Raw genomic sequence first — 18,394 nt, forward strand, 5'->3', positions numbered from 1 at the left:
ACATTTGGGCCCCTAGAATGCCAGGGCAGTATAACTACCCCACAAGTGACCCCATTTTGGAAAGAAGAGACCCCAAGGTATTTCGTTATGGGCATAGTGAGTTCATAGAAGTTTTTATTTTTTGTCACAAGTTAGTGGAATATGAGACTTTGTAAGAAAAAAAAAAAAAAAAAAAAAAATCATCATTTTCCGCTAACTTGTGACAAAAAATAAAAAGTTCTATGAACTCACTATGCCCATCAGCGAATACCTTAGGGTGTGTACTTTCCGAAATGGGGTCATTTGTGGGGTGTTTGTACTGTCTGGGCATTGCAGAACCTCAGGAAACATGACAGGTGCTCAGAAAGTCAGAGCTGCTTCAAAAAGCGGAAATTCACATTTTTGTACCATAGTTTGTAAACGCTATAACTTTTACCCAAACCATTTTTTTTTTACCCAAACATTTTTTTTTTATCAAAGACATGTAGAACTATAAATTTAGAGCAAAATTTCTATATGGATGTCGTTTTTTTTGCAAAATTTTACAACTGAAAGTGAAAAATGTCATTTTTTTGCAAAAAAATCGTTAAATTTCGATTAATAACAAAAAAAGTAAAAATGTCAGCAGCAATGAAATACCACCAAATGAAAGCTCTATTAGTGAGAAGAAAAGGAGGTAAAATTCATTTGGGTGGTAAGTTGCATGACCGAGCAATAAACGGTGAAAGTAGTGTAGGTCAGAAGTGTAAAAAGTGGCCTGGTCTTTCAGGGTGTTTAAGCACTGGGGGCTGAGGTGGTTAAATGAGCTCCAACGGTCTTGTATGATCTTATGGTGGAAGACACAATATGTAAAATAAAATAAAAATGACAAAAAAATAAATAAAAAAAAGAATGCCACCACTATTCAACACTGAAGCTTCTATAGCTACTTTCGACTATAAACTACCAATATATCCACTATATAAAATCAACTGTAATGGAATAGGTACCCACAAGATACACAATTTAAAAAGTAGTATCGTGCTATTAAAAAGCAAATTAGAACAAATTTGACCTCTCTTTCCTACTGGGAATACAAAATAAAACAAAAAAAAAATACTAAAATATTGTCATAAAAATAAAACCTCATGTATTCCTGAAATAAAAGTTAAAACAAATTATTTAAATAACCAAATGGAAAAAATAACTGAAAAAAACCTGAAAGTGTGTCTGATCATGAACTGGGAAAATGTCTTTGTCTTAAACTTGTGAAAATCAATCACATAATAACATATCAAGGTTCCACTAGGCGAACAAATGACACAAAGGGAAAACTGCTGTAGTTGCAGCTGTATAGATGCAATGATAGTGAGAACAGTTTTTTCTTAAAGGGGTTCTCCAAGAATTAAGAAAATAAAATTACTGAAAATACTTAAATATTACTTTATTATAAACATATTCCCAAATACCTTTAATCAGTTATAATGGATTGTTTTGTCTGGAGAGTAATCAGGGGAAATAAAATGGCCACCATCCTATTAGTACACACAAAACCAGTCCTAATCACACAGGAGGACAAGTTACTTCACCACACTGAGCTAAAGAGCTGCCTCATCCGCCTCTCTGCTCTGCTTGTCAGGGATTATGATCCTGAATACAGATAAGAACTTAGCTGAATCTCTGTAGGAATGGAGTTCATGAGGATACATGAAGTACAAAGAGGAGGGTGGGGATATGGAAATAAGCAGCAGCTCTTGTATGCAGTCTCCATTACCACAGCAACACATTATGACAGTCTGTCCTGTCTGGACTTCATGTCTCTTCATGAACTCCATTTCTACAGAGATTCAGCTGAAGATCTTATCAGCTGTATTCAGGATCATAATCGCCAACAAGTAGAGCAGAGAGGAGGATGAGGCAGCTATTTAGCTCAGTGCTCTAAGTAATTTGTCCTGCTGTGTGATTAGGACAGGTTTTGTGATTACTAATAGGACAGCGGCCACTTTATTTCTCCTAATGATTGCTCCCCGGACAAAATGAGCCATTATAACTAATGAAAGGTATTTGGGAATAAATTTATAATAAAGTAATATTTATTTTTGTTTTTCTTATTCCCCGAGAACCCTTTTAATGAAAGGCATGCAATACACCCAAATGTGTTATGATCGGACTACAATCTAACTATACATATTCAGAGATGTTGTACTTTCAAATGAATAAATGAAACTTACGCAGCCCATTCCAGCTTCTCATTCTTGATAGAGTTGTACAGAGCCTACAAAAAGTAAGAGAAAACATTGTTACTTGATAAATCACCTTACTTTGGTAATTCAGGACAACTCAGGGAGAAAGATTTAACTAATTTCTAAAGCAAAATCCATGTTATCTACAGTATTCTGTAACTAAATCCAAGTGAAATCTACTAATAACCATCATCTTATGCATGCAAATGGGGTCTCAGCAATCCTGTTCACATGCATCTGGAAAGAAAAACTGCAGCAAAAAATTGGTCTGTCATTATTTCAGATGGAATTGTGGAGGATTATCCCTACTGAATGAAAATGGCACAAATCCATGTGTAAATGTGCTGCCCACCCACTGCACAATGGATTGTAATCTGACATGCGACCATGCCTAAATGACATACAGTATTTCTGGGCTATAAAACTCCCTTTTTAACAGGAAAAAATATTGTTAAGAAGTACCGATCCTTGTGAGGATGAGCACTCCCGGAGATTACTGTGAGAAACACCTCCCTCCCTTGCTGAAGGCTCCCAAGCAGCAGGAAAATACATGCTCTGACTTAGTGCAGCCAATAGACCTTTGCTGATGTCAACCGGGGGGAGGGGTCAAACCAGCAAGAAGAAGAGGACTACACAGTACTGTATTATTGTATTACTGTATCATGTGACCAAATGTGCTGTTCAGGATTGTTTCAATGGTCAAAAGATGACACTAATATTACCAGGAGCTCACTGTAAACTATTAAAGAGGTTGTCCGGGCTTTTTAATAATGATTACCTATGTTCAGGATAGGTCATCAATATCAGATCGGCGGGGTCTGACACCCGGCTGTATGGGGAGACTATGCGCGCATGCTGTCTTCCTTTTCTCTTACTACCCGCTGCTGCTGTCCCATGTACATACAGCAGCGGAAAGGAAGAGAAAAGGGAGATGGCACGTGCAGCTGATTGGCTCCCCGTACAGCTGATTGGCGGGGGTACTGGGTGTAGGACCCCTGCAGATCTGATATTGATGAACTACCCGGAGGAAAGGTCATCAATATCAAAAAGCCCTGACAACCCCTTTAACCCCCTATACCATTAAAGTTAGTGAAATTGAACTCTCCACTTCATTAAAGGGCTTCTGTCACCCCCCAAAACTCATTTTTTATTTTTGGGCATATTAAAATCCTTATTGGACGACTATTTCCTATATAGGGCTCTTACCTTGTTCTGTGGCTTCGTTTCATTAAAAATTGAGCTTTTAAAATATGCAAATTACTTCACTACCAGCAAGTAGGGCGTCTACTTGCTGGTAGCTGCTGCATCCTCCTTTTAAAAAAACGCCCCCTCCTCCAGTTGATTGACAGGGCCAGCAGGCGCTCTCCTCCTCCGGCTGGCCCTGTCAGCATTTCAAATTCCGCGCCTGCGCCTTACGTGTCTTCATTTGGCGCAGGCGCTCTGAGAGAAGGACGCTCGCTTCCTCAGCACTTCCTCAGTGCGCCTGCGCCGATGACGTCTTCTCTTTCGGGTTTAGAGGTGACGTCATCGGCGCAGGCGCACTGAGGGAGTGCTGAGGAAGCGAGTGTCCTTCTCTCAGAGCGCCTGCGCCAAATGAAGACACGTAAGACGCAGGCGCGGAATTTGAAATGCTGACAGGGCCAGCCGGAGGAGGAGAGCGCTCGCTGGCCTTGTCAATCAACTGGAGGAGGGGGCGTTTTTTTAAAAGGAGGATGCGGCGGCTACCAGCAAGTAACCGCCCTACTTGCTGGTAGTGAAGTAATTTGCATATTTTAAAAGCTCAATTTTTAATGAAACGAAGCCACAGAACAAGGTAAGAGCCCTATATAGGGAATAGTCGTACAATAAGGATTTTAATATGCCCAAAAATGAAAAATGAGTTTTGGGGGGTGACAGAAGCCCTTTAAACTATATCAATATATATATTATATCAATATATATATATATATATATATATATATATATATATATATATATATATATATAGCGAAAAAGTGGGACTGCACTCCTGACGTTTCAGCTCACAAGAGCCTTCCTCAAGCTTGAGCTGAAACGTCGCAAGTTTGCCATATTATGGGTGAATAAAAGTTTTTGATTTTCACTACCACTCAGGAGTGCAGTCCCACTTTTTCGCTTTATGCTCCCGCTGGACTTTTTATATATATATATATATATATATATATATACATATACACACACACACACATATACATACATATATATGTATATATATATTACATATACAGTGCCCTGCAAAAGTATTCACCCCCTTGACTTTTTTCGTATTTTGTTACATTATAGCCTTAAGTTCAATGTTTTATAAATAAATATAAATATATAAATAAAACTATTGTTCAGAAATAGAAAACAGAAAATTGGAATGTGCGTATGTATTCACCCCCTTTGTTAGGAAGCCCCTAAAAAACTCAGAAGTCACATAATTAGTGAAATGATGTCCACCTGTGTGCAATCTAAGTGTCACATGATCTGTCATTACATATACACACCTTTTTTTGAAAGGCCCCAGAGGCTGCAACACCTAAGCAAGAGGCATCACTAACCAAACACTGCCATGAAGACCAAGGAACTCTCCAAACAAGTAAGGGACAATGTTGTTGAGAAGTACAAGTCAGGGTTAGGTTATAAAAAAAATATCCAAATCTTTGATGATCCCCAGGAGCACCATCAAATCTATCATAACCGAATGGAAAGAACATGGCACAACAGCAAACCTGCCAAGAGACGTGTTCTGTAAATTAAATGATGCAAATCCTCAATCAATCCAGGTTAATTCCAGGTTGAGAGGCACCAAAATACGAAAAATGTCAAGGGGGAGGGCGGGGGGTGAATACTTTTGCACACACACACACACACACACACACACATAGACTTTGCTAAACTGACCCTATACTATGGAGACGATTATGAAATGAAGGAAACAGTCAAATTTAATTAAAGCATACAGTACATCTGAATTTCAGTAAAGCTACAGTATCACAGTATTTGATCCCTTTTAATGGCAATGTGTCAGCCTTAACATGAGTCACTGCAGTATTTCATAGCCATGTCACAAATAGGTTCATTACGGATGGCACATTCGTTAGAGCCATGATCTGAGAAGAAAGACATTTATTCCAAGCTGCTAATATTACACATCACATGCAAATCACACCTCATTGACTTTTCCTGGAAAGGAAAGCTGCACACTGAAACGATGCAGTGATGTGTTCCACCATGGACTAGAGGAAGGACTTTTTATTTTATTTTTTTAATTACTATGTATATTACAGATATGTGGCATATCTATGGATAAAAAATCCAATTAACATTTTAAATAATTTGTGTATCATTATTAATTATTCGGTTATATGCTATTTTGCTCCTAAAAGAGAGTTAATTATGCACTGTTGGACTGGGGTTCCAAGGGCCCACCAAGAAAAATGTATTCTGGTGGGCCCATTTAAAAGCTACGTATAAATACTGTACTACCTGACCTCAATTCACAAATCCATAAAACAGTGCCAAACATATTTTTTGACACAGTTTTATGGATTTGTGAATGGAGGTCAGGTAGTATTTTTATGTAGCTCCTGTCCTGTAGCCACGTCAATATCCTGTTGACTGGCTCTTGCCTTGGACAAGGGCTCTCTAAGTTACATAAGCCAGGAACACATACTCACACAGTGGCAGGAGCAGCAAGATGCTGCAAGATGATTATGGATGTCCCTCTAGCAACTTCAAGGAGGGGAGTCCCTGGGGAAAGACGATACTAGCTGGCCTGCTTCTGTACCTAGTAGTCATCAGCCACCAGATGCATCTATAATATTAAACTGGGTAGTCTGTTAAATAATTTACCAAGTTTTTTCTATGAACAGTTAGGCTGTCAATATGTAGTGCAGTCAATCTACAGTGCCACTTGTGCAGGTGGTGAGGGACTGGGGGCTCACAATGGCTTTGGCGCCCATGAGGAGATTCACATGATCCTCTGTGGGCGAGTTTGTGCCTTCAAAGATCCATAGTTGGTAAATACAATGTAGAATGAAGAAATTATGTCTAACCTATTTACAAAGAAATTGCTATTATAAACGCATACACATTTTTAAGCAATCTAAAGACCAATAATCAGACTATTTGTTGGGGAAGGGAGTTTGTAGAATATTGGCGAATTTTTGGCACACTGCACAGAGATAATGGCTACAGATGGAGCATTCAGAGTGGATTTCAGAAAGAACAGTCTACAGAGACAATGAAATCTGAAAGCTGAAAAGACAAACTGTTCAAACTTTCCTTTTTATAAATACTGTGAGGCAGTGACAGGCCTGATATATGGACTGTATGCATCTCCGAGAATGCTGCAGGAAAACTATTAGAGCGGATGCATATTGTGGTTTGCTGTGGTTCACCTGAGACGTGCAACCAAGGTACCCGGCCTTGGTGGAGTGGAAGCCAGAAGCTAGATAGTGGACGCTGTTGCTACCTAGTATAGCTGCTATCAGCTAATCGGGGCCTGGCTTTTAATGTGAGTAAGCAAAGAGCTGGGTGGGTGCTTATTCCCCACGATCCACTCCAGGTTTTATACGTTGCCCATGTCCACGATTGTGTTTAAAAATCAGCAGCATGAAGCAGGGGGTGTCTGTTGTGTGAAAGGCTGCAGATCACAGACTGCAAGGCAAGTGTGAAGCAAACACTGGCCTGTGGACGGTTCTAGAGAAGACCCGAGCCTGCATGACTTTATTTTGGATGTCATGGATTGATTACCTGACATGGCTGCGATCTGGCTGTACTGAACTGTAAGTTGGCTGGATCAAGCAATAAACTGTATTGAAGTGACTTTGTTGTGTCCCTGCCTTTCTTCAACACTGGTCATAGGAGCCCAAGGCATTACAATACCAAATGGAAAAATATTTTTTAGTCCGAGCTAAAAGAAATCCAATAAATAAAAAAAAATGGCTCCAAAGATCTCCAGAGCCTTGAAGTCCAAGAGAAGCCCTTTATGTCAGTACTGTTACCAGTTTTTCCAGTAGCTGATTTAACATATATCATAAAAAGTTTAGTGGAAGGTCCATCTGCAACTATGTTGAAACCAGGAATACCTTCTAATGATGCAAATGTTAAGGCTAGGGTTTCTCTACCCTATCAAATTCACTGCTGAATAAAAAGCTGGATAGTTTTTCCATCACCGCAATGATAGGCAAGATGTGTATTTGTTTCACTGCTAAAAGTAACACCCATGCATTCTATTCATTACCCAGATACACTGTCTCCGCTAGCTCCTGTCACTCATGTTTGCGGTGGGAAGACAATGTCACATATGCACACTGATATTTATTTTGAAGACTGTCAAAACACTTCTTAAACTGCCATTTAACACTAATGCTTATGTACATGTGCAGGCTGTCCTAGATATCAATGAATTTCATTGCTCTTCAATATGTATTCCCTGAGTCCTGGAAAGACGCACCCAGCAGAAGAAATCAATTTCTACAATTTTTTTTCATATCTTCCTAGAGGAGAAATCTGTTCTTCACACTGCAGGAATCAATTTATTTTCCCATACTAGAAAAGAGGCAACAATGAAGAACAATGATAAACTGCTGCCAAATACAATGGAAGAAATCACAATATAAATTAAATCAGAGCAGAGTATTTTACACCAAGCAAGCTAGAATATATAGTGATGGACAAACATCGGCTGGGACGTTTTGCGATCAAATGTTCGTGAACTGCGCGTTCGCGACGGGCCCCATTCACTTTAATGGCAGGCCTACCTGAAAAACCTTCAGGTTATATTTGCAGCCACCAAATACTTACTAGAAGTGCACAAATAGTCCCACAACATGGACAGTGACATACCAGAGGGGGATCATTGGCAAAAATTCTCACAAAAAAATATGTATTTTAATCAGGGGACATTTTTATGCATCTTAAAGGGAAACTCTCAAAAATCTGCCCTGCTGTAGCCTAGAAATTTTTTATTTCAGGCCACAGGAGTAATGGCCCTGAAAATTAGGCATTCACCTGACAGAAAAGAACAAGTGATTATGTGGCTGGAGGAACATTAGGCAGTCACTGAATAACAATTTACTGTAGGCCAGTTGAGTACAGGCCCCAAAAATTAGGCATTCACCTGAGAGAAAAGACCTTGTGATGATGTGGCTGGAGGTACATTAGGTGGTCACTGGCTAAAAATATTACTGTAGGCCAGTACAGGCCTCAAAAATTAGGCATTCACCTAACTGAAAAGAACTTCTGATGATGTGGCTGGAGGTGCATTAGGAGGTCACCGGCTAAACATTTTACTGTATGCCAGTACAGGCCCCAAGAATTAGGCATTCACCTGACAGAAAAGAACTTGTGATGATGTGGCTGGAGGTACATTAGGCAGTCACTGGATAAAATTTTTACTGTAGGCCACTGGAGTAGAGGCCCCAAAAATTAGGCATTCACCTGACAGAAAAGGCCTTTTATGCCGCTGTATATACATAAGAAAAGGACCATTCTTTGTTCTGTGTGGTGGCGGATATGTGTTGGCTGGCATGAGGAAATTCAATTACACGTGGTCGTCACAGGTGTTAAATTCCTCCGAGATCCATGCCTCATTTATTTTTAGAAATGTGAAGTAGTCCACACTGTGGTTAGCTAGAGTGCACTTATAGGTCGCGATCCTCCCTGCTGCGCTGAATGTCCTTTCGGACAGGACACTCGACGAGGGGCAAGCCAAGAGTTCCATGGCAAATTGTGCCAGCTCTGGCCACAGGTCAAGCCTGCACACCCAGTAGTCCAGGGGTTCCTCGCTTCTCAGAGCGTCCACATCGGCCGTTAACCCGATGTAGTCGGACACCTGTCTGTTTAGGCGTTCCCGGAGGCTGGATCTGGAGGGCGGCTGTTGATTGGTTGTCTGCAAGAATGATCTTATATCCGAAGTTACCAACACAACACCAACCAAACTGGAAATGCTGCATTCTGACAGCCCTCTGTAATGCTGGTAACATGTCCGCCATTTTGTGTTTGTACCAGGGGTCTAAGTACGTTGCAACCCAGTACAGGTCCTTGCCCTTTATGCTTTTTATACGGGGGTTCCTCTTCAAACACTGCTGCATGAAGGCCCCCATTTGCACTAAATTAGAAGCGGTGGAGCACCCTGGCTCCTGCTCATCGCCCAAGAGAATGTTGTCCTTGGTCTCCTCCCCCCAGCCACGGACAACACCAAGGATCCCCGATAAGTTTAAAGGGTTTCTATCACTTCGTATGACATAATTAGCTGTCAGACACTAGCGATCCGCTAGTGTCTGCTCTGGCCAACCATCCTAATATAACAGCTTTTGGGGCAGCCGTTTTGCTAAAAAAAGAACTTTTATAAATATGCTAATGAGCCTCTAGGTGCTAGGTGGGCGTCATTAGCACCTAGAGGCTCCGTCTACCTTCATAAACAGCCACCGCCCAGCGCGTCCCTCCAGCCCGCCCATCTCCTGCTGAATGCGATCCTCCGTGTGACGCAGCGGACGAATTCTCGCGCATGCGCCGTGCGCGGCTGTATTCGGCGCATGCGCAGTGAATGTCTGACCGCTTCCCTGCTCAGACATCTCCACTGCGCCTGTGCCGATGACGTCATAGTGCTCCAAGGAACAGGCGCAGTGGAGATGTCTGAGCAGGGAAGCGGTCAGACATTCACTGCGCATGCGCCGAATACAGCCGCGCACGGCGCATGCGCGAGAATTCGTCCGCTGCGTCACACGGAGGATCGCATTCCGGAGGAAATGGGCGGGCTGGAGGGACGCGCTGGGCGGTGGCTGTTTATGAAGGTAGACGGAGCCTCTAGGTGCTAATGACGCCCACATAGCACCTAGAGGCTCATTAGCATATTTATAAAAGTTCTTTTTTTAGCAAAACGGCTGCTCCAAAAGCTGTTATATTAGGATGGTTGGCCAGAGCAGACACTAGCGGATCGCTAGTGTCCGACAGCTAATTATGTCATACGAAGTGATAGAAACCCTTTAAAGTCCCCCTCAAAGCCTGCTCTTCTTGCTCCTCCTCCTCCCCCCAGCCACCATCCTCCTCTGACTCCTCTTCAGACTCTTGCTGACTTGTCTCACATGGAGTAGCCTCCCCTGGGAATTTATTCAGCATTGCGACTTCCTCATCTTCCAGCTCCTGCTCCTCGACGACTTGATCAATGACACGACGCAATGGACACTCTAGAAAGAAGGCGTAAGGTACGATGTCACTGATGGTGCCCTGGCTGCGATTGACCAGTTTGGTGATCTCATCAAATGGCCGCAGAAGTCTGCATGCATCGCACATGAGCAGCCACTGGAGCGAAAAAAAGAAAGAAACCAAGCTCCCCAGAACCTGTCCTGCTGCAGAGTTCGTACAGGTAGTCGTTAACGGCACGTTGCTGCTGGAGCAGCCTATCAAGCATATACAAGGTGGTGTTCCAGCGCTTCAGGCTGTCACAAATCAGACGTCTGACAGGCAGGTGGTGTCGCTGCTGAACATCAGCAAGGCGAGCCATGGCCGTGTAAGATCTTCTAAAATGGCCAGTGATTTTCCTGGCCTGCCACAGGACGTCCTGGACCCTGGGGTATTTGGCAACGAATTGCTGCACGACTAAGTTGAGGACATGTGCCATGCACGGCACATGTGTCATTTTGCCCTGTTTCAGCGCGCTCAGCAGATTGGCACCGCTGTTGCACACCACTTTACCAACTGTCAAATTGAGCAGGGTTAGCCTCTGATCGGCCTGTGAACGCAGAGCTGAAATTAGTGCAGGACCGGTGTGCCTCTTGGCTTCCAGGAACAACAGCCGCAGCACAGCATGGCAACGTCTCACCTGGCATGTCGAATAGGTTCTGGGGAGCTTGGGGGGTGCAGCGGAAGAGGCGGTAGCAGTGGAAAAGGAGGAGTCAGCCAAGGAGGAGACGGAGGATAAAGTAGGAGGAGGAGAAGAAGAGGCAGGCATGCATGCAATCTGTGGCGATAACACCAAATCCACACGGGTTACATGCTTGACGGCCGTCAGAAGGTTTACCCAGTGGGCAGTGAAAGTTATGTACCTTCCCTGTCCGTGTTTGCTAGACCACGTGTCTGTGGTCATATGTATCTTGGCACTGACACTGTGTGCAAGAGATATATTCAATTGCCACTGAACATGGCCATATAGCTCTGGGATGCCCTGGGAGAAATATTTCCTTCCAGGGACCTTCCATTGCGGTGTGCCAATGGCCACAAATTTTCTAAAGGCCTACGAGTCCGCCAGTTTATATGGCAGTAGTTGGCGGGCTAGCAGTTCCGAAAAGCCAGCGGTGAGCTGTTGGGCAAGAGGGTTATACGGCGTCATCAACTTTTTACGCTCAAACATTTGGCCAAGGAAGCCTGCCTTCTGCCAGATGAACGCGACAACGGCACGGTGGAAGGTAGAGTGGAGGACAAATGGGAGGACTAAGAGAGGAGAAGGAGAAGAGGCAGGATGTGGCGAGCCGGGAATGTGGCTTTGTGGGTTCTGACATCGTTGCTTCCACTGGGCTCAGTGATGGGAGGCCAGGTGCCTTCTTAAGGCGGTCGTCCCTAGGTGAGTGTTGGGCTTACCGCGAATTATGCGTTGACAGCACAGACTGCAGATGGAAACAGTATTGTCAGCCGCTGATACGTTAAAAAAAAGCCAACAATGCAGAGCCATGTGCCGGCATCCTGGGAGAGCAAGATGTGACTGTGCATGGTGGATGGCTCGCTCCAGATACATTTGCAGTCTGCTTTTTGCCTCCTGTGCACTGCGAGTTCTGCCTGCTTTTCCTCCTTCTCCTCCCTATCTGCTGCTCCGTCTCTCCCTCTGAACTCCCCTCCTCTTCCTCTCTTGTGGGCACCCACGTGACGTCCATCGACATGTCAACATCGTCACCTTCACCACCACTGACATTAGAGATCTCGGAGTAGGCAGCAACAGCGGGGACCACCCTCCTTGGGCTGATCTGGGTACTGTCGTCAGACCGCTCTTCCTCATCCGATGCCAATAATGGCTGCGCATCGGTAAGATCTGGGAATGGATGGGAAAATAATTCCTCTGACTCGAGTGAAGGGGCTATGATGGTGGTGGTGGTGTCAGTGTCTTTGGGGGGTGCACACAGCAGAGAGTGAGGAGGGTGCAGATACAGAGGAAGAGGAGGGTGCAGAAGCTGAAGGCTGAGTGAGCCACTCAACCAACTCTGGTGTGTCCTTTGACGTACAGATGTAGCAGGGTTAACACACAAACTCTTAACTCAAATTTCTTAACTCATCGTGTCTCCTTGAAAAAAAATCCATTGAAAATCAATTGAAGGTGTTTGCTTAATGCATTTAGTTTAGATAACACGTCTCATAAAGCATGTGTGTTAACTCTACTACATCCGTAATCGCACGCACCTTCTCCAACTTCCCACTTAGGTTCCAGCCTGGTGCACCTGCCCGACCCTTACCACCCCCGTGGAATGGCCTGCCTCTTCCTCTGCCTGTCTTTTTCAAAATGACCCTGCGCAAAAGTCCCTACAGAAGAGCAGTATTTGGTGGAAGCCGGTATATCGCACCCCTCAATCAGTATTTTGTGGAAGCAGGTATATCGCACCCCTCAATCAGTATTTTGTGGAAGCAGGTATATCGCACCCCTCAATCAGTATTTTGTGGAAGCAGGTATATCAAATCCCTTAAATCAGTATTTTGTGAAAGCAGGTATATCGCACCCCTCAATCAGTGTTTTGTGGAAGCTGGTATATAGAACCCCTTAATCAGTATTTTGTAGAAGCAGGTATTTTGCATTCCTCAATCAGTATTTTGCAGAAGCCGGTGTATCACAGGTCTCAATCTATATTTGGTGGAAGCAGGTATATAGCACCCCTCAATCAGCATTTTGTGGAAGCAGGTATATCACACCCCTCAATCAGTTTTTTTGGGGCAACAGGTATATCACACCAGTTGCAATTAGTTATTCCAATAGCATTTGTCCCTCTATATAGATGAGGTATCGCAGCAGAACCGCAGCCAACTGCTACATAATACAAATGCACTATAATATACTTTCTATGCTAGAAAGTATATTATAAGTATATCACACCCCTCGGTATATCACACCTATCGATAGCATACCTATACCAGTCCTTAAAAGGACTTTTGTGGCCCTATTAGCTAGCGTTTGGTGTCCCTAACAGTCTGTCCCTGCTCCACAAAGCAACCTCTCCCTACACTGGCAAAACACAGAATGTAAAATGGCTGCCAGATCGGGTTCTATTATAGGGTGGGGGTGTGTCCATGTGCTAAAACGTCTCAATTGGCTGTCCTGTCCCGACTGATCGATGTGTCATGGGTCAAAGTTCGGCGCAATGTAAAAGAATATGGCACATGCGAACATCGCCATATGTTTGCATGTTTGGCGAATCGCGAACGAGCAAAGTTCGCCTCGAAATGACCGCCGGGCGAACCGCAAGGCCATCTCTGCTATCAGTAGAGTTTTGTTCTTGGCATGCAATGCAAGTACAATTTGAAAATTAAATTAGAAATATTTTTTTATTTGTGAAATGGATTTGAAAGTTATTCAATAGATTGAACTCATTTTTAAAGGGGATTATATATAGCAATACATCATTCCTGTTTTTCCCATTGCTGCATACACAGTGCTCAATGAGTGATATGTATAGAGATTAGAAATCAGCCTTGCTGCGTCTTGCCCCGTCCCAGTGATCACTGGGGGCTGGGTATCTGCATGAGTTGCTGGGTCTTAGCAGACCCAGATCAGTTCTGCAATGAGGTTGTACAACCTTGCACAACCTCTCTGGGGGCTGTATTTCTCCTGTAACTGGAGCTCATATGTTAGCCCCAGTTACAGCGATAAAAATCAGCGATAAAAAAAATGTAATGTCAATCATCCCCCAAAGGACTTGCATGACCTTATGGGAGGCACAAAGTGTGAATTCCAAAAAATTTGAGAACTATAAACACAAAATAAAAAAATAAAAAATAAATAAGTAAGACATGTCACAGCTTCTAGGCCCGCCCCAGAGGTACATAACCTATACATTGCATATTTCAAAACTACCATTAAAGAAAGGGGATATAATTTTAAAAATATTTTAGTTGCATGATGTGTTATTAACAACCAAAAATTAAAAGAGACGTGAAAGACATTTTTCCCTTTTTTTCACATTTTCCTGGGTAAAAAAAATAAAACAAAAAAATACTAAAATAAAAATGACATAAAAACAAAAACCCAATACATCACAAAAGTTATTTCTTTCAAAGATGTATGTGTTAAAAAAAATAAAAAAGGATAATGCGCCTGGTCAGAAAGGTGGGGTAAATGACCTGATCTTAAACTAGATAAGAGAGATTTATTTTCTTTTAAAATCCCATTTTATTAAGATTTTTGATAAAGAGAAAGACTCAAACAGCAAGCCATTTGATAATAGAGATTTCTAGGGACGCTCTGTGACATGAATAACATAAGAAGACAATCAATAAAAAGTCTTACAAAAATATGTTTTACAAAAATTATTATTATTTTTTATATATTCTTACATGAATCCAAAGATTCGGGATCCATATTTATCACCTTATATTCTTGGTCACATAGGTAAACCTTGTCAAAAAACCTAAACGAGCATTTTTGAATGACCATAGAGGTAACAGAATACTAATCAATTTTATCTCTTATCTGGCAAACGACAGGTTAACCAGTATCCTGACTGATTCTCAGAAAAAAACATTTGAATCAGTCTGGCAGTGATGGCTGTTATACCTGGAAAGTCTCTCTTAAGCCTCATTCACACGTCAGTGTTTCACGGACGTGTATTGTACGTGTTCTCCACAGACAGCACACGTGCCCATTCGTTTTAATGTGTGTATTCACACATCAGTGTTTTACCATGGTCCGTGGGTCCGTTTTTTTACCACAGAAGCATGCTCTATTTTGTCCGTGTTCACGGATCCATCACGCCCATTATAGTCTATGGGTCCGTGAAAACCACAGATGCCATTCGTGTTGCATCCGTGTTTCACGGATCATTAATAAGAGATTCTTTGAAAATAATTTTTCAGCTGTTGAGTGTTAGTGAAACACGGATGCAACACGGACAGCAAAAAAACGGACCCACGGACCCAACACGGATCTGTCACGGGAGAAAACACGGATTAAACGTGGTCTGTGTTACCACTGATCCAAAACGGACACGGACGTCTGCATGAGGCATTAAACGAACATACTTGATACTACAGTTTCAAATATGGGTTCCCTTCCTTTTGTCTTTTTCCCCTCAAGTAATCTGATCACCCGGTCATCATAATGGGGCCTGTTTTTTTTTTCTTTCAGTGGAGTCAGAACAATTATTTTTTCTTGCAGTTGGCTATTAATAAATTAATGTACTTAAGTGATTAATAACCACATCAGACTGTTTTATAATCGGTCCTCTCATTATAATGTAAAAGGTTCTTGCTATGGGCTTGCCAGCTGCTCTTTGTTAAATGTTGCTGCTCACATTGAAAAACTCCTGATGGTAAAATAGTCTTTATACAATCCTAATTGAGCTGAAAATGGCAATCGTCAAATATAGAAAACAGAGAGGGAATTACCTGATATATGCAAGAACAGAGTTTGTTTCACTGGTTTGGATTGAAACATTTTCTAAAGAATACAACGGACAAAACAAGTGAGGTGAGATGAGGCTGCGTAACAATAGGAAGAGGGGTCAGGCTGGGTAACATACCTGTTCCTAAATATTCTGCCGCACTAATGACTTAAAGGGAACATGTCCCATTATACATGCAAGGCAAATAAAGACCGGCACTCGCTGATGAATATTCATCAGCGAGTGTAGGTCTTTATTTGCAAATTATCTACTGGGATCCCTGCCTGCAGACACGTGCACCGCGACATTCCTTGAGCAGTGCCGACCTTCTTTGGAACCCATTATACATGCAGTCATATCTTTTAGGGGGAGATTTATCAAGACTGGTGTAAAGGAAATATGGCTTAGTTGCCTATAGCAACCAATCAGATTCCACCTGTCATTTGGATGCTCTGAAAATTGAAAGGTGGAATCTAATTGGTTGCTGTTCTACTTTACACCAGTTTTGATAAATCTACCCCTTAGTCTTTAAAGCTCTTCTTTTCTATGCTCAGCAGCCATCTGGTCGGTCCTACATGGTGAATAACAGCTATCTTTCTATGCACAGACTGGGGAAAAAACTGAAAAAGTGGTCCCATGTTGTAGGTAGGCCCAAAATGACAGAAGCCGAGCATTACAAGTAGGCAGGAACATCGGAAGTAGGCAGGGCCAACAATATTGGAGTGCAGGACAAAATACTGCCCCCCTCACCACAGTATACAACTGTATCACTGTCCTGAGAATGCTGATACAGTTAAAGCGGCTCTGTCACCAGATCACCCCTATTAAACCAGGCACATATCCTGGTAGAGGTGATCCTGCAGTTTAAAATAATATTTTCCTCCTCACTGGTGAGCCGCTTTATGTTCAGCCATTGGCCAGGTGAATAAGCAACTGATGCGATTAGCATTAATTGAAGCTGAGAACATCAGATTGTCAGGTACCTTGCCAACGGCCATTAGGAGGGCTTGGGTGGCCCCTGGGCATTGGCCCACCCAGAAATTTCTGTGTAGGGTCTATGGCCAGTCTGCCCCTGGTTCTCTGTGACTCTACACAGATTGGACAGCAACTGTGACCGCCAAATTCTGTTAATGGCAACACACGTAGGAGCAGGCACTGCCACTATTAACAAATAATAAAATACATTCATAAATAACTTTATTTAGCAAAATAAGTTTGTTTTATTTAAGGGGATATTACTGTAATAAATTGAAATGGCTGCTGTGCAGGTAAACAGTCAGAAACCTTCCTAGAATGTAACTAGGGCTGGTGCTTGAGACCTGTGGGTGTGTGGGGTACTGTTCCAAAATCTGTATTCGGGGGGGGGGGGGGGGGGGGAGAGAGAGCTGTAATACATAGCTCCTGTTCAGGGTGACTGGATGTGCACTGTTCTCAGTCAGACAGGATTTTGTGGAACAGCACTAACTCTCTCCTGCGGTCCTACAATCAGCCTCTGGGCTGCAGCCACAGTCCGTGCTTCCAAAATCCAGTCAGGCTAAGTGAACACATAGCTCATGCTGTCATTCTGGTATTGTTTGAAAGCTTGGAATGTCGGCCTCCAAACAAGACCAGTTGCATGTTTCTAGCTGCTACCATTCAGGACAGGCATCCTCAAACTGCGGCCCTCCAGCTGTTGCAAAACTACAACTCCCAGCATGCCTGAACAGCCTACAGGTATCAGCCTACAGCAGGGCATTGTGGGAGTTATAGTTTTACAACAGCTGGAGGGCCGCAGTTTGAGGATGCCTGATTCAGGAGATAGCAGCATCTAAAGCAGCCTTCCCCCCTCCAGTTAGCTACTTTTCCCACTGATGGAGCTGGACTCGGGCAAAACGGTTAGGAGGTTACATACGTACATAAATATCCTCTTGTAACATGGACCACATGATTATGTTCTGAAGCTGGGAAGAGGTTAAAGGGGTTGGCCATTTTCTTGTTAACCACTGTGTGAGAGGATTATATGGCACTTACTAATATAGGCTTTGTTTAAATTCTGCAAAATGCTCTATATTTTATACGGTATGTCCCATTGTTTACGATGTCTCTTGTGCTGTCCACACAGAAGTCCTGTCCATAAGATGGCTGCTGATGGAGGGTCATGTGACCAGGTAAGTCACCTCCATGTGATGCCTCCTCCATTCAGATACACTGCACCTGACATCTGCACTTGTTCAGTTGGGAGTTTAGTGCAGATGCAGTGTGTCTGAATGAAGGAGACATCACATGGGGTTGGTTTGCCTGGTCACATGACTCTCCATCATCTTATGGACAAGACCTCTGTGTGAACAGCACAAAGGACTCTGTAAACAATGGGACATACCTTATAAAATATAGAATATGGTGCAGAATTTAAACAAAGCCTATATTAGTAAGTGCCATATAATCATCTCAAACATTAACCTGAAAGCGGCCAATCCCTTTAATTGTAATAACCCCATTATTGTTTGAAAAATGAGTGATTACTGTATACTAGGACTGTATGTTCCCCACTTACATAATATACAAACATTAAAAACACAACCATAAGTCGTGGTAGAGAGGACGACACTAGTAATTTAAAATCTACTGTGA

General features: G+C 42.8%; 1 protein-coding gene across 2 annotated transcripts in view; it reads right to left on the reverse strand.

Annotated features, from left to right (window-relative positions):
- The window catches only part of PSD3 (pleckstrin and Sec7 domain containing 3), a 444,727-nt gene that overhangs the window by 160,420 nt on the left and 265,913 nt on the right, over positions 1-18,394 (reverse strand). For both annotated transcript variants that reach the window (XM_040417899.1, XM_040417898.1), the window contains one exon: positions 2,190-2,233. In XM_040417899.1, the coding sequence (XP_040273833.1) occupies positions 2,190-2,233 (44 nt within the window). The remainder of the gene's footprint in view (positions 1-2,189; positions 2,234-18,394) is intronic.

Source organism: Bufo bufo, chromosome 2, assembly GCF_905171765.1.
Source record: "Bufo bufo chromosome 2, aBufBuf1.1, whole genome shotgun sequence".
NCBI lineage: Eukaryota > Metazoa > Chordata > Amphibia > Anura > Bufonidae > Bufo > Bufo bufo.